Source organism: Arvicanthis niloticus, chromosome 5 (assembly GCF_011762505.2).
Source record: "Arvicanthis niloticus isolate mArvNil1 chromosome 5, mArvNil1.pat.X, whole genome shotgun sequence".
NCBI classification, from domain to species: domain Eukaryota; kingdom Metazoa; phylum Chordata; class Mammalia; order Rodentia; family Muridae; genus Arvicanthis; species Arvicanthis niloticus.
Window position 1 is genome coordinate 34,284,749 of NC_047662.1, and position 14,720 is coordinate 34,299,468.

The 14,720-nt window shown below is 45.9% G+C and overlaps 1 protein-coding gene across 1 annotated transcript; it reads right to left on the minus strand.

Moving 5' to 3' along the window:
• Positions 1 to 3,324: 3,324 nt before the first annotated feature.
• LOC117709387 (L-amino-acid oxidase-like) lies at positions 3,325 to 9,884 on the minus strand. Its single transcript, XM_034503725.2, has 7 exons — positions 9,869 to 9,884; positions 8,077 to 8,291; positions 7,642 to 7,754; positions 6,590 to 6,791; positions 4,990 to 5,058; positions 4,629 to 4,765; positions 3,325 to 4,362 (listed from the first exon to the last, which is right to left on the minus strand). The coding sequence occupies exons 1-7, from the start codon at positions 9,882 to 9,884 to the stop codon at positions 3,480 to 3,482; spliced, it is 1,635 nt and encodes a 544-aa protein (XP_034359616.2). The 3' UTR covers positions 3,325 to 3,479.
• Between the last annotated feature and the right edge of the window lie 4,836 nt (positions 9,885 to 14,720).

A 14,720-nucleotide genomic window follows, 5' to 3' on the forward strand; every position in this document is an offset into this window, starting at 1 on the left:
GCCCAAGTTTATGCTTGCCCACAGATCCCAGCCTGGTGATCTTGGGTGAGTAAAGAGGATCCCAAACCAGAGCCTGGAGGCAATGCAGAGGCCTACGCCCTGTGATCCTCACCATCTACTCTGCAGTGAAGGTCGCTAGTCTCCTGTTGAGGTTTGGTCTTTTGCTATGTTAAGTACTGGTTGCTCCCAGAGGCCAGACATAGACCCAGGTAATGCTATGTGACCTTGCCCCCCAAATTATCCCTGATTGGTGAATAAAGATGCCGACAGCCAATAGCTGGGCAGAAGAGACATAAGTGGGATTTAGAGTTCCTGGGCTTGGGGTAAGAGGAGACCATGAGAAGAGAGAGGAAGATGGAGAGAGAAGAGGCCATGGGGTAAGAATCTTAAAATCATGGCCATGAGAACATTGGAGTGAAGAGCAGTCCAGATGGAACATGGCAAGTCATATTGTGGGGTTATTGGCACGGAAATACACATAATAGCATAGAGGATAGATATCTGCTCAGCTCTAGTGCTGATTAAGGCTTATATAAATTAAAGGTTGTATGTGTCTTTTATCAAGGAATTGAATAGCCAAAGGTGAGGTACAAGCCCCATATTGAGATTAAATATTTCTGTAAGGTATCCCACAGATCCACCACACCTAGCTGAAGGAGGCTACAGAGGATAACGACACATTCTCTGACCCCCTAAAGATAAGACTGACAGGGATCCCGTAATTACGGTTGTCCTATTTTGTCTTCTTTGATCCCTGTAGGAAAGGCCCCAAACTCCCATAAACCAAGACCTTGGGTATGGGAATTAAGAAAGACCAGAACCTGAGAGCACATAGTCAATCTACCTACCAAGACCCAACCCACCTTCCAGGTAGATTTCTGTAAAATATTACAACCAGAGGCATCTGGGGATGGTTCATTCACACTTGGGGCTGTGAGTCCACTGATGAAGAGAAAAACTCTGATCTATCCAGCCCTATACCTGCCAGGGTAATGATCCCTGCTCTCAGCTGCCAGAAGCCAGGGGGACTATTACTGTGCTCAGTGGGGTTGTGAAACGGAGTCCTTCTTGGGGCACACTGATTGCTTCGTAGTCCTAGAGAAAAAACCATCATCACCTGCCTGTGGCCACAGGCGATACAGTCCCATATCCATAAAGATTAGGGCTTGGCAGGAAGCTGAAAGTCATTATTGGGAAACTGGTAGAACCTGGAGAGTCAGGTTATATTTGAATGGTCCAGACCCAGGCAGCAAATATACTATTAAAAAAAAAACCCTGCTCCTAGGGCTATCCAGCCCATTGGGCTAAATGTCCCCATCAGCCTGAACCAGCCAAGATACAACCTCACTCCACCAGGTGGTAAGTGTAAGCCTTAAATCTCCAATTTGTTCAGGAACTTCCTCAGTACCTTGAGGATAAAAGTTAAGGAGGCAGGTGAAGCCAGCCCCCTGGTGTTCAGTATGCTAGAAGTTTCTTAACTGTCTCAGCCAGATGTAGGTAGAGACTGCTGCCTATGCCTACATCCCCAACTCACATATTATGTTGGGGTTTGAACTGATCAAACAATAACCTCAGTTCCAACCCTAACATCTCTAAATGGGACCAACTTAAGCTCGCTGTGGGGACCTCCAAGGGAAGGGTGTATAGTTCCCCTAAGCAGATCCTGTAGTCAGATACAGAAGCTTAACCCCAGGAATGGTGCTTGAGTGTATTTCCAGTCAACAATCTTCTGATTGTTTGCACGGGAGGAGAGCCCACTCCTTTGTGTTTGTATGCATGCCATACCACAGGTGTTCATTTATAACAGGGAAGAGGGCAGGGTCCACTTAAATCTAGACTCTGGGCCCTTAACACTGCCCCCCCCCCCCCCAGTCTGGAACCTAGTCACTCTGATAAAAGCAGCTTCATCTCAGACTTCTTGCCATCTCACAACCCCCTGCTGAAAGTCCCAGTTTGAAATCTGTCACTTGGAACTAAAAATGTTCTGACTGTCAGTGACAGATGGGTATCAGAGATGAGCTGTCTAGATTTAACAATGGGCCATGTTGCAGTAGAAAATGGGAATTTTCTTTCCCTCTTCCTCCCTCCCATATCTTATGCCAGTCTTCCATAAAACTCCAACCAGCACTTCATCATGCTTGCCTCCTGGGTCTCCAGAGTTTGTTAAACGAGGAGGCTGTGACTCATTTACCTTTCCTTTTTACTTAGATGACCCCTCAGTACTCAGAAATAAATCTTGGGTTCTGCAAACTTGGAATAAGAATTGAGTCAGATTTGGGACCTGAACCCTGAACACATGGGGAGGCAGGTGGAGGAGGGTTGCTTTTCACTGTTGTATACTCTCTGTGTTTCTGCTTCTTAGCCAGGCGCCATATGGTGCCAGGCATGTGGCATAGTTAGTAAGTATTGGCAGGCTGAAGGAAATAGCACAAGTTTGTACACACTCATACACACACACACACACACTCACACACATATACTCACACACGCATACACTCTCTCATACACATATATACACTCACACACATACACACACACAATCACATACTCATACACATATACAAAATCACATATATATACACACAATCACACACACATATACACTCACACACATACATACACTCATACATGCACACTCACACACACAAAGCATAAAATATGTGATCTCAGCCCTTTGAGGGGGTGGTCTCCTGGTTTGGTTGACAACATGATCTCATTAAGGTCCATTTAGTATTCTAGGTGGGGTGAGGGGGTGGGGGGTTGTGGCTCAGAGGAGAGCGCCTTGAAGTTGGAGAGGGGTTAAGGGAAGATTTTAGGAGGAATAACTTAAGTTGGTTCTGTCAAGGCAGTTGGGTTTTAGTGAGGGGACAAAGGAGGAGTTATAAAATGAACAGGGTGTCCTTCCAGGGCCTGTGTAGATTATGACAGCTGGAGGTAGGGGGTCTGGCTGGTGAGGGGGGAGAGAGTTAGTCAGGGTGGCTCAGATGCCATTCATGCATAGTGGGGGTGGGCATGGGGAGCAGGTAGGAAGCTCTCCTTTTCTACCTATGTTGGGCCAAGATGAGAGGCTATCGGTTAGGCACACAGCAGCGGAGTTTGTATGTATTGTGGGTGTGAGCGTGTGTGTCAGTATGTCATTCAATGTGACAGTACCTTGGGGTTTGTTTGTGCTTTTAGAGATTTCTAGTTGTAACACAAAATCAGGTGTTGACACTTTTCTTTTTTCTTTTTTCTTTTTTGCTTGTTATTGTTTTGTAGCAGGAGACAAGTTCCTTCAAGCTAAAGGCTGATTCTAGAATTCTCCAGCCTTGACAGCTACCCCCTGCCTTTCTACACCCTTGGCTCTGCTGTTTCTCGTAGAGAATTAGGCAGGGAGTGAGACAGGATGGGAGTGATGTCTCTTGTCACTTTCTCAGCTGGGCTCCTGCTTGCAGGCCAAGGGACCAGTGGTGACCTGGGTTGCTGCCTCCTTGCATCTGCTAGCCTACTCTCTTAGACTGTCCCACAGATTGTTCTTGGTGGGAGTGGGGGAAATCCTGATTGTTGGCAAAGGGCCTCTGAAGAGCTATCTGTCCCCGAGTGGCCTCCTTGTCCACTGCAGCCTGAATGTTTCTGGAAGCCCGGATGCCAGTCTTGATGGCTGTGTCTATCCAGCAATGCGGCAGGCCGGTATGCTCCCCAGCAAAGTAGATGCGACCCTCTGGCTGGAAGAGCTGCTTCGAATAGTCCACAAATTGGTAGGGTGTGAACTCAGCAAAGGCACCAAAAGTGAAGGGGTCTAGAGACCAGTGCTTGATTTCTGACTTCGGGCACATGCGCTTTAGTTCCTCCTTGGGTATGCGGTGTACTGCCGCAAGGTCATCCAGGACAATATCCACCACCTGGTTGGGCTTCAGGGCGGTAAAGAAAGAAGAATCGTCATCCACAGTGAAAGAGGCCAGCAGGACTCCCTTGCCATCTGGCAGGCTGTGGCTGGGATAGTGAATGAAGCGGGAGGGTCGGTCAGTGATGGAGTAGCCGCCCCGGATGCCATCCTGTTCCCAGAAGCGTTTGTTGCACACCAAAGCCACCTTGGAGGCACCAGTGTAGTGAAGGGAGCGCAGGGCATATGTTTTGTCTCCGGAGAGAGGTGGCTGGAAGGTGATGAGGCGTGTGGCCTTGGCTGAGGCAGAGATGATGGCATAATCCGCAGTGAGTTTGTGCAGTGCCGAGGTGGGCCCATCTGTGCGGTACAAAACCTCGACCGTGGGCCCGGCTCTCACTACTCTTTCTACTTTGGACCCCAGACGGATGGTGCCAGGTTTCAGACTGGCACTGAGGCCATTGGGGAGTTGGTCAAAGCCACCAGTGATCTCTGAAAATCTGCAGGGGTGGAGAGGCAAAGATGAGCAGGAGACACTACCAGATCTGTGTGTCCCATGGTCCTGGGCATACTTCCGGTCTGAAAAGGGAAGAACTTATCTCCTGCCCTCTTGTGTGGGACAGTTTATAAACGCCACTGTCATGAATACAAAACCCCGTGTCAGGCAGAGATTGTTACTTGCGTGCTCCCCCCTCCTCGCTCATAGTAAATACCCAATAAACCAGTCCTGGGGACTGGATTCTTCCTGGCCCCAGGTCAGTCTTACTGGTTATCTTTGGAGAAAATGCTAGCAGTCCTCAGGGACTCCAGGAGGGACTTATAGTAGCCAGCGCTCTCATTCATTATATCCCCGATCATCTTGATGGCCCCTTTGCTCAGCATCCCTTCCTTCATCAGGTAAGCCTACGGGAGGAGGCACCATAGATGCAAGTATGGGTTAGAGGGTCTGCTACATAGAGAGGCTCTATCAGGGGCCTAGGCCCAGCAATAGTAGATCTGGGCTTGAGGGAAGCAAATGGCTTTGACAGTAGGAACGGGGGTATCCTGTAGGCAGGACACTGCCCCAGGGCCTTGGCTGAGCACCGAGCTCATCACTTCACCTGTATCCTGGGACCTCTATCACTTACCTTGGTGGAGTAAGAGTCATAAAGGGACAGCAGCTGGCTGCAGTTGAATGTCTTTGTACGTGGTTTGATCTGCAGAAGGGGAAGAGGTATTATTAATCTGGGCTTCCAGGTAGCCAGGGCATGTAGGCTGTTGTAGACAAGGTCATAGTGCAACAGATGCCTCACATGCCTTCAGATTAGAGTCAAGATCTTTGGATGGCCCCTGGAGAGGCTAGGAAAGGCCAGGGAAGGGCAGTTTCTAGAGCTCCTGGGCGTGCCTTCTTCCCTGAGTATGTCCCCTTCATTTGAAGATGCTATATACGGATGCTTTTGTGGAGGCAGAGTCTCACATAGCCTAGGTTGGCTTCAAGCTCACTTTATAGCTGAGACTACTTTTCAGTCTAGAGCCCTTTGCCTCTATCTCCCAAATACTGGGATTAAAATAGAATAGTATCACACCTGACTTGAAACAGCAGACCTGTTCGAGACAAAAATCTAAGGTGAATATTCCATTGATAATATACTTGTGGCAGGAGCCTGAGGACTTGAGTGCTATACCCAACATCCATATAAAAGTAGCGAGTATTGGGGCTGGAGAGATAGCTCTGTGTTTAAGAGCACTGGCTGTTTCCCAGAGGACCTGGGTTCAATTCCCAGCACTCACACGGCAGCCCATAGCTGTCTGTAACTCTAGTTCCAGGGGATCTGACACCATTCCACAGACACACATGCAGGTAAAACACCAATTCACCTACTAAAAAGGGTGTGAGCCAGGTGGTGTTTAATCCCAGTACTCAGGAAGCAGAGGCAGGTAGATTTCTGTGAGTTCGAGACCAACTTGGTCTACAAAGAGAGATCCAGGACAGCCCAGGTTACACAGAGAAACCTTGTCTCAAAAACAACCAAAAAGCAAGCAAACAAACAAAGCAGGATGTAGTGTCACATGACTATAATGTCAGCACTGGGAAGATAGAAACAGTAGGATCCCTGGGGTTGCTGGACAGCAGTCTAGCAGAATTAGCAAGCTTCAAGTTCAGTGAGAAACTGCCAGAAATAGAATAAAACAAGGTAGAAAGCAATCAAGAAAGACACTTGATATTGACCACTGACTTCTACAAAAATGTATATGTGCATCCATATTCACCTAAACATGTACACACACATACATACACACACACACAGACACACACAGACATACTCATGGACACACAGAAGCACATACACACACATACATACACACACACACACATAGACACACACAGACATACTCATGGTCACACAGAAGCACACACACACACATACACACATACACACACACAGGAGCTTACTTTAAGATAAAGATCTTCACTGTCATCTAGGATAACTCATTCACTACCAAGGGCTGCCTAATCTACTTGCCCCTTTCACACTGTTGCCAAGCAAGTCATGGCCCCTGAGTTGCTCAGAGACAGAAGAGAAGGGCTGAGGGTGGAGCTGAGTGTGGTGACAACCTTACCAGGAGTTAGAAGGTAGGGGAGCAATCATAAGAGTATTGGATGGGGAGTCAGGTGATTTGAAGCCGTCTACTGATTTGCTGTGTAACCTTAGGCACCACCCTTTTCTTCTTGATCTCAGCAGGTACCTTAGTGATGGCTTGGTAGAACAGGTCTGTGGCGGTTTTGTTCTTCTCTGTGGGCCTCAGGGGGTAGCCCAAGATCTCTGGGTTAGCCATGACTTCCGATGCACGATGACGTTGTCCATTGAGTAGGTACCAGGTGTTGCCATCATACTGGATGAACTTACTAAGCTTCAGGCCAAGCTTCTGGGCATAGGTGCGGGTTAGCCTGGAGCAGAGACAGAAGGAACATCCTTGTTCCTTCTAATTCCATGTTAGAAACTACTTCTGGTAAAAACCAGCGTAACCCTGTGCTGAGGAACTCAAATTGATGGCTTGTTCACTTGTAAGCTCATTAAATGTGAGCATTAGCCACCCCTCCCCCACTCCCAAGGCTGTAGAGGGCAGGGCATTCAATGAATTAAGGCCCTTTATGGAACCCAGCCAGTAGGACTCTCAAGTATAGACAACTGTCCTTTGTTTCAGACAGATCTGAGATTCCATTGTGCACCTTTAAGTAACTTTGAGGCTGTTATTTAGTGACTCCCACTTTGGGCTGGTGTAGGTGTTTTTGATGGTTTGGAGGGTAAGTGTGGGTTCAATTTGTATTAAATGCAAAAAAAAATCTGTGGAGATACAGTCTAGAACAAAGTGCTGAACAAAAGACAGATATTGCTAATAGAATGTGTTATAATTTCTCAGCTTGTTTTGATGTAGCTGACAAATGTGAGACCACCCATACTTACATTGTAGTTTGCTGAGTTGGCAGCGATGGCCATCAGTTTGGAATCTGTTATTTTTTGGGTGACCCTCAGTTTCATGACTCAAGGCTGCCTAATCTACTTGCCCCTTTCTTTACACTGTTGCCAAGCAAGTCATGGCCCCTGAGTTGCTCAGAGAAAGATGAGAAGGGCTGAGGGTGGAATTGAGTGTGGTGACAACCTTACCAGGAGTTGGAAGGTAGGGGAGCAATCATAAGAGTATTGGGTGCTGAAGGAGAGCATCAGGGTCCTTCTCACCTTTTTCATACCTTCCCCCACCCCATATTCACTTTGCCCCTTTTCTTGCACAGGACTTACGTGTGGCTTTCTGGGATTCGCATTGGTCCAAGTTCAAAGTACCAGCCTTCCTCCTTGTTTCTCAGTGTGACCACCCGACCTCCAGTGTGGTTGCTGGCCTCCAAGATGGTTACCTGGAGATCAGAGGAGCTGCTGTCATTCTTAGGGAGGGCTGTCCTTTCTCCTCACCCCACTTCTCACCTCCAGATAGCCATAGGCTCTGGCCTGGAGTTCCTGAACATACAGGGGAACCTCCCTGAGGCTGTTTGCTCCAGAGGGTCCTAGGTGATTTGGAGCTCTTGCCTGGCAGCATAGGCCTTCTCTTTTGTCTCCATAAGAACACGAATGGTAGTAAGCAATGATTAGGGCCCAGTGCGTTGTCAGGCTATGCACTCTTTTCCCACCCAAGGAGGCAAGTGGGAGGCTGATGATCAAGGCTTCTCAAGATCTTCTTACCTTATGACCAGCATCCTGTAGGGTCTTAGCTGCCACTAGGCCTGCCATGCCAGCTCCCACTACCACTACACGCTTGGACAGCGGGGAGTGATGGAGCCCATTCTGGGCAATGAGAAGGAAGGCCTCATAGTCAGGATCCTGGAAACACTTGACAAGGTCCTCATAGAAGGCAAAGCAGCTGGAGAGGGACAGCAGGATCCCCCAAATAAGGATGCCTGGGGGCAGAGAAAGCAAAGAGGTGGCCTTCCTGGAGCCAAGGCTCTGGTGCCTGTTTACCTAAGATGTGGGAGCCAGTGCAGGACAGTCAGATGAGGGCCTCATCTGGCAAGTGTGTGGTTGTAGATATGAATATTTGGTATCACGTGTGTATGAAGGTGATTGTGTTGTACAGTGTATGGGTATACTGTGAACTGCAGTGTCATTTATGTGATTAATGTATGATTTATGAATATGGCTTGCATCCTGGAAGCTCGTGGGTGTGGGAGGTTGATGCATATGTCTATTCCTGATGGAGAGTGTGCTCCCCTGTGACCATGTGAAGGACTGGGGCTGTGTAGACCTGTCAGTTCATGGGTGGGAGTGTGGCCAAAGTTTTCGGTTACTTCATCCGACTTTACGTGAGGGATGCGTTTGTGGAACCATGTGGATGCCCGGGTGTGTTTGTGTCTGTGTCTGTACGGGGAAGGTGAGGTGGACTGAGAGCTGGGGCGGGCATCAGGCTGGATTTAGTGTGAGGAATACGGGATGTGTTCCTCTGCTCGAGTCTGAGGGAGAATGTGGGTGCTTGTGAATGTGGGTTTTGTGAGTGCGGCTGGAAAGTGAAGCCCTGTGGGGAAGAGAGTTCAGGAGCGATGTTGAGGGAGAGGGAGGGCGTGTCTACTGGTGAAAAGGTGAGTGCGTGCAGGAGGAAGGTTCCCTTCTAGCAGAAGTGAGGAATGACCTGTGGGAAGCAGGCAGTCCTTAAGGTTTCGCTCTTCCATTTTCATCTATGGCTTTTCAAAGCTTCCTAAGTGTAGTGTGTGTTATCAAGATTAGAACTCATCGCTCAGACAGTTAGTGACTACTACCATATAGCAAATCTCGAGTGGCTTGATTTTCTCATTCACAGCTGGTCTTGTCTCACAGGAAGGGCTATTTGGTTCCCTCGGTGTCACCTGCTCTTAAGTGGACCAGGTAAGGATTGTACACCCTGTACTCCATCCAGAAGCTAAGCTTTCGGCTGGTGAGAACCCCTTAGTCTGGTCTTTGTAACATAGAGACCACTGAAACTCCTCTAAGGAATAGGACTTTTAGAGACCACTGGCTGAGCAGGCACATCAGTACTTTCCTGTGCCAAGACAGCTTTCCGCTGGGACAACTCATTAGAAAAGAGGAGAGACATTGCCAAGCCCAAGGGAGGGGATTGCTAAGTCTCAGTGTCCCCTTCCCCCTGCTCTGCCTCAATCTTCGCATCCACTCTCCAGCCCCTACCGTTTCCGTGAGCTATCAATCAGCATTTGTTTCTTGGCTCCTCTGCTCTTGCCTTTGAAGGGATCCAACCCCAGACTCCTCCTCCATATCCATCTCCATTGAACTCATTTTCAACATCCTGAGCCATCCCCAGGTAAAGCTGAATTCCTGTCTCAGTTCTAATTCTCTTTACTCTTATATGATCCTCAGCTGAGATATCCTCAGACCTACGCCCAAACCATTGACCGGTGTCCCTTTCCAATCCAACAGCTGTGCCTATTTCAGTATCTAACTCTTCCTTGCTCAGTCTCTTCCAGAACTGGAGGAGGAGGACTCCACTTACCACTCCTCTTGGCCATGGTCCTGAAACTCATGCTGAACTCCAAGGAGCTCCTCTTCTCTTTATGAAGAAGCGGCGCTTCTCTGGCAGTATTTGGCTCTTATCCCACCAATCCGTCTCTGGCCCTAATGACTCAGCCAAGAAGGGTGACTCTGCACCAAGGCTTGACCTGTCAGCTGAGATGACAATGATAACTGACTTCATCTTCCCCTCATCTTCAATCTACCTTCCCCTGACAGTCTCTTCTCCTAGAAAAGCCTGGTGCTCCTGTTACTAAGGAGCAAGAGGGGAATGGGAGCAGGTGGGCCATTGTGAACTTGCTGTGATCACTGTGGGAAGGCATGAGGGCGTCTGGGTAGGACACCCAGTCTCTGAACTTCCAGCACAAGCCAGAGCTCCTGACAGCCCACAGTACAGAATGCCTGCTTTCCCATGGGTGGTGCACCACGACACTTTATTTCAATGTCTGTTTGGGATAGGCATCTGGCTAGGAACTCCTGTATAATAATCATGCCTCTTTGCTTCTCTCCTTGAAGGCTCCCAGGTAGGCAGAAGTCTCTAGCCTAGCCCATTTCCAGTGGAGAGCATTTTTGTGCTGCTTCCTTAGGACCTCCAGGGGTTCCTTTAGACACTGCACTTCTCTGGCAATGTATTTCCTTCTCATAAGGAATAGAGCCAGGTAACTGTTTTGCCAAGACTAGCTTTTGTTCACAGACTTACTGGCAAGCCAAATGAACAGAAAGTCTGCACCCAACCAGCAGTGTGGGGGCTGGTGGGGAGGAAAAGAGTGGAGGAAGGTAGGGCCCAGGGATTCTGGCATCAGGTGGTATGGGGGAAGGGTAGTAACAACAGAATTGATAGAACTAGGTTGAGTCTTGATTTGTTCTGGAAGACTTGTGTGTCTTGGGATACAGAATTGATACCTTTTGAACTTGGGTTTTCTTTCTTCCCCGCCCCCTTTTTTTTCTTTTTGGATGATAACATTTTTTAAATTCTTTATTAAAAAGAAGAAATGAGAATAAAAACAGTATCACCTTCCTCTCCATTTCCCCCACACATGGAGTATACATCCCAGGATCCTTGTTAGATGTCTAAAAAGCAGATAGTACCACATTATATCTAAAATGTATTTTTTGATGAAGTCTAATTTATGAATTAGGCACAGTAAGAAACTAACAAGATGGGGCAGAAGAGATGGCTCACTGGTTAAGAGCTCTGGTTGCTCTTCCAGAGGCCATGAGTTCAATCCTAGCAATTACATAATGTGATGGCTCACAACCATCTAGAATGTGATCTGATGCCCTATCTATCTATCTATCTATCTATCTATCTATCTATCCATCCATCCAGATAGAGAACTCATACATAAAATAAATAAATCTTAAAAAAGAAACTTAGCAATGACAATAATAAAACAGAACAATTATAACAATATACTATGATACAATTGTATCATTACTACTAGCCTTATACTTTGGGATACTATTAAAAAGAAAGGGTGATTTAAACACAGTTGGATAACCATGATGGCAAGCAAGTGACTAGTAGTTGAGTAGCATATTCAGTGGACAAAGGAATGGATACATTGGACAAAGAAATAGATATATTGCTTTGCATGACCAAAGGAATTGATACATTGTAATTATCCAAATCCCAAGAAGGACAGAACACAAGATCTTATCACAGGACTTAGAGCAATACATAATTGAAGATTTATAAATTGGCATGGTAGTTTGAATGAGAATGGTCCCCATGGACTCATTTATTTGCAGGCTTAGTCCCAAGTTCATTGAGAAGGATTGGGAGGTAAGGCCACAGGTATGTCCTTGTTGGAGGAGGTGCATCACTGGGAGTGGGCTTTGAAGTTTAAAAAGCACATGGTAGGCCCCAGTCTCTCTCTGTGTCTCTCTCTGTCTCTGTTTCTCTTTCACTTTTCCTGTCTCTGTCTTTCTGTCTCTGTCCCTCTTTCTCTGTCTCCATCTGTCTCTGTCTCTCTCTGCCTGCTGTTTGTAGATCAAGATGTAAAGCTCTCAGCTACTGCTCCATCACAATGCCTACCTGCATGCTCCTTAGCATGATGATAACGAAGTCACCCTCTGAAACTGTAAGCAAGCTCCTGTTTACATGTTTCCTTTTCTAAGCATTGCCATGGTCATGCAAAGCAATAGAACTCTTCAAAGCAATACAGCAGTAACTAAGACAATTGGTTATTTCCAGAATTTTCCATTGTAAACTTCAGACCATAATTGAGCATGAGTAACTGAACTTTCAGAAAGCAAAGACACAGATAAGAGGGTAGACTACATTAGAAAAGGAAGGAAAGATGTGGGAGTTAAGAGACTCATCATTCCGGGGTTGGCTCTGTACTCTCAAAGGGCCTGATCAATGAGACCCTCAAATTATTTATTCTTTTTTTTTTTTGTTTTTGTTTTTTTTTTTTTTGGTTTTTTTTTTTTGTTTGTTTGTTTTTGTTTTTCGAGGCAGGGTTTCTCTGTGTAGTCCTGGCTGTCCTGGAACTCACTCCGTAGACCAGGCTGGCCTTGAACTCAGAAATCCGCCTGCCTCTGCCTCCCAAGTGCTGGGATTAAAGGCGTGCGCCACCACTGCCTGGCAAAATTATTTATTCTTAATTTATTTTTAAAAAGAAATTTATTCATTTATTTTTTCTCATATATTATATTCTGACCACAGAGTCTCCTCCTCTATCTCCTCTCAGTCTCCTCACCCCCACCTCCCCTCTCCTCCAGATTCACTCTTCCTCCGTTTCTCTTCAGAAAAGAGCAGGCCTCCCCAGGGATGCCTACCAAACATGGCATAACAAGTTACAAAAAGACTAGGCACAAATCCTCATACCAAGGCTGGATGTGGCAACCCAGTAAGAAGAAAATGTTCCAAAAGCAGGCAAAAGAGTCAGAGACAGCTCTTGTTCCCATTCTTAGGAGTCCCACAGAAGTTACACAATCATAATATATGCAGAGGACCTAGGTCAGACCCATACATGCTCTGCGATTGTTGCTTTAGTCTCTGTGAGCCCCTGTGAGCCCAGCTTAGTTGATTTTTGTGGGCCATGTTCTTGTGGTATCCTTGATCCCTTTGTGTCCTAAAATCCTTCCCTCTTCTATGGCATTGTTGTTCTCTCTCTCTCTCTCTCTCTCTCTCTCTCTCTCTTTCTTTCTTTCTTTTTTTTTCTCAGTCAGGCATGCCCTTTAGAGAAATGTTTATTCAGGTCATTTATCCATCTTACCTTAAGTTAGCTCTCTAAATTATTGAGCAGTAAGGTTTTATTTTTAATATTGATTTTATATTTTGTGTACACATGTTTTGCCTGCATGTATGCACCATGTATGTATAGTGCCATTGGAGGCCAGAAGAGGGTCTGATCCCTTGGAATTGCAGTTTTAGATGTTTGTAAGCATTCATGTAGGTACTGAGCTAAACCTGGGTCCTGTGGGAGAGCAGCAAGTGTAACCACTCACCACCTGTGGGAGAGCAGCAAGTGTAACCACTTGCCATCTCTTCAGCCCTGAGCTTCAAGACTTTGAAATATATCTTATAGATACAAGTCTAAATATTTAATGTGAAAATATTTTACATGTATTTGTATTATCACCTTTTCTTTTTTCTGATATTTTATTTTTATTAAGTTTTTGATGATTTCATACAATGTATTTTGTTCATATTTAGATCATATTCACCCTGACTTTTCCTCTTAGCTCTTCTCACTTCCCTAAGTCCCCAACTTTGTTTCCGATTTTTAAAAAATTGTATTTAATAACCCACTGACTCCACAGCAACAGCTGTTAATGTACTTATGGGTATGAGGCCAGCCCCTGGAGCATGATCAAATTACCAGGTCTGGAGTGGCTTTATAGCTGAAGCTGGAACAGAACTCTTGATATTCCTGCCTCTATCTCCCAGGTGCTGGAATCACAGGCTTGTGACACCATACCTGATTGAATTTTCTTGATGGTATTCTTTGTATTATAAATGTCTCTATTGGCCGGGTGGTGGTGGCGCACACCTTTAATCCCAGCACTTGGGAGGCAGAGTTAGGCGGATTTCTGAGTTCGAGGCCAGCTTGGTCTACAGAGTGAGTTCTAGGACAGCCAGGGCTATACAGAGAAACCCTGTCTCAAAAAACCAAAAAAAAAAAAAAAAAAAAAAAAAGTATTTTGATAAAAATTCAATTAATTATTTTCTCTTGTTACTTTTGGAGTAGATTTAAGACACAATTGCCTGATCCAAGAGCACAAAAATGTATTCCTATGTTTTGTCTTAAAAGTGTCATTTAGGCCTTTGATTCATTTGGAAGTAATTCCCTGTATGGTACGTGGCAGGGCCCACTTTTATTCTTTTGCAGGTGGGCATTCATTTGTCACAGCGCTATTTTTGAAAAACACAATTTTTCTTCATTGAACAATCTTTGTGTCCCTGTTGAGAATTAATTGTCAAAGAAAAAAATTTAAAGATTTATTTATTTTTATTTTATGTGCTTTAGTGCTTTGCTTGCATGTATGTCTGTGTGTGAGGGTGCCAGATCCCCTGGAACTGGAGTTACAAATAATTGTGAGCTATCATGTTGGTGCTGGGAATTGAACCTGGGTCCTCTGGAAGAGCAGCTGGTGCTTTTAACCACCGAGCCATCTTTCTAGGCTCTGAAAACAAAATTTAAGGCTAAGTCTGGACTGTCAGTTCTAATCTAGCAATTGTATGTCAGTCCTTATGCCAGGCCACACTGCTGCAGTCTAGTAGTAAGTTTTGAAACTTGGAAACAAAAGTCCTCTAACTTTATTCTTATCTTTCAAGGTTGTTAGACTCATTCTGAGTTCCTTGACTATTTTTTTAAGAAAACAGC

Coding starts and splice junctions, on each gene's coding strand:
- LOC117709387 (XM_034503725.2), bottom strand. Junction 6,792..7,641: donor CGAATCCCAGAAAGCCACAC/GTAAGTCCTGTG, acceptor TCTCTGCTCCAG/GCTAACCCGCACCTATGCCC. Junction 5,059..6,589: donor TCTACCAAGCCATCACTAAG/GTACCTGCTGAG, acceptor CCCCTTCTGCAG/ATCAAACCACGTACAAAGAC.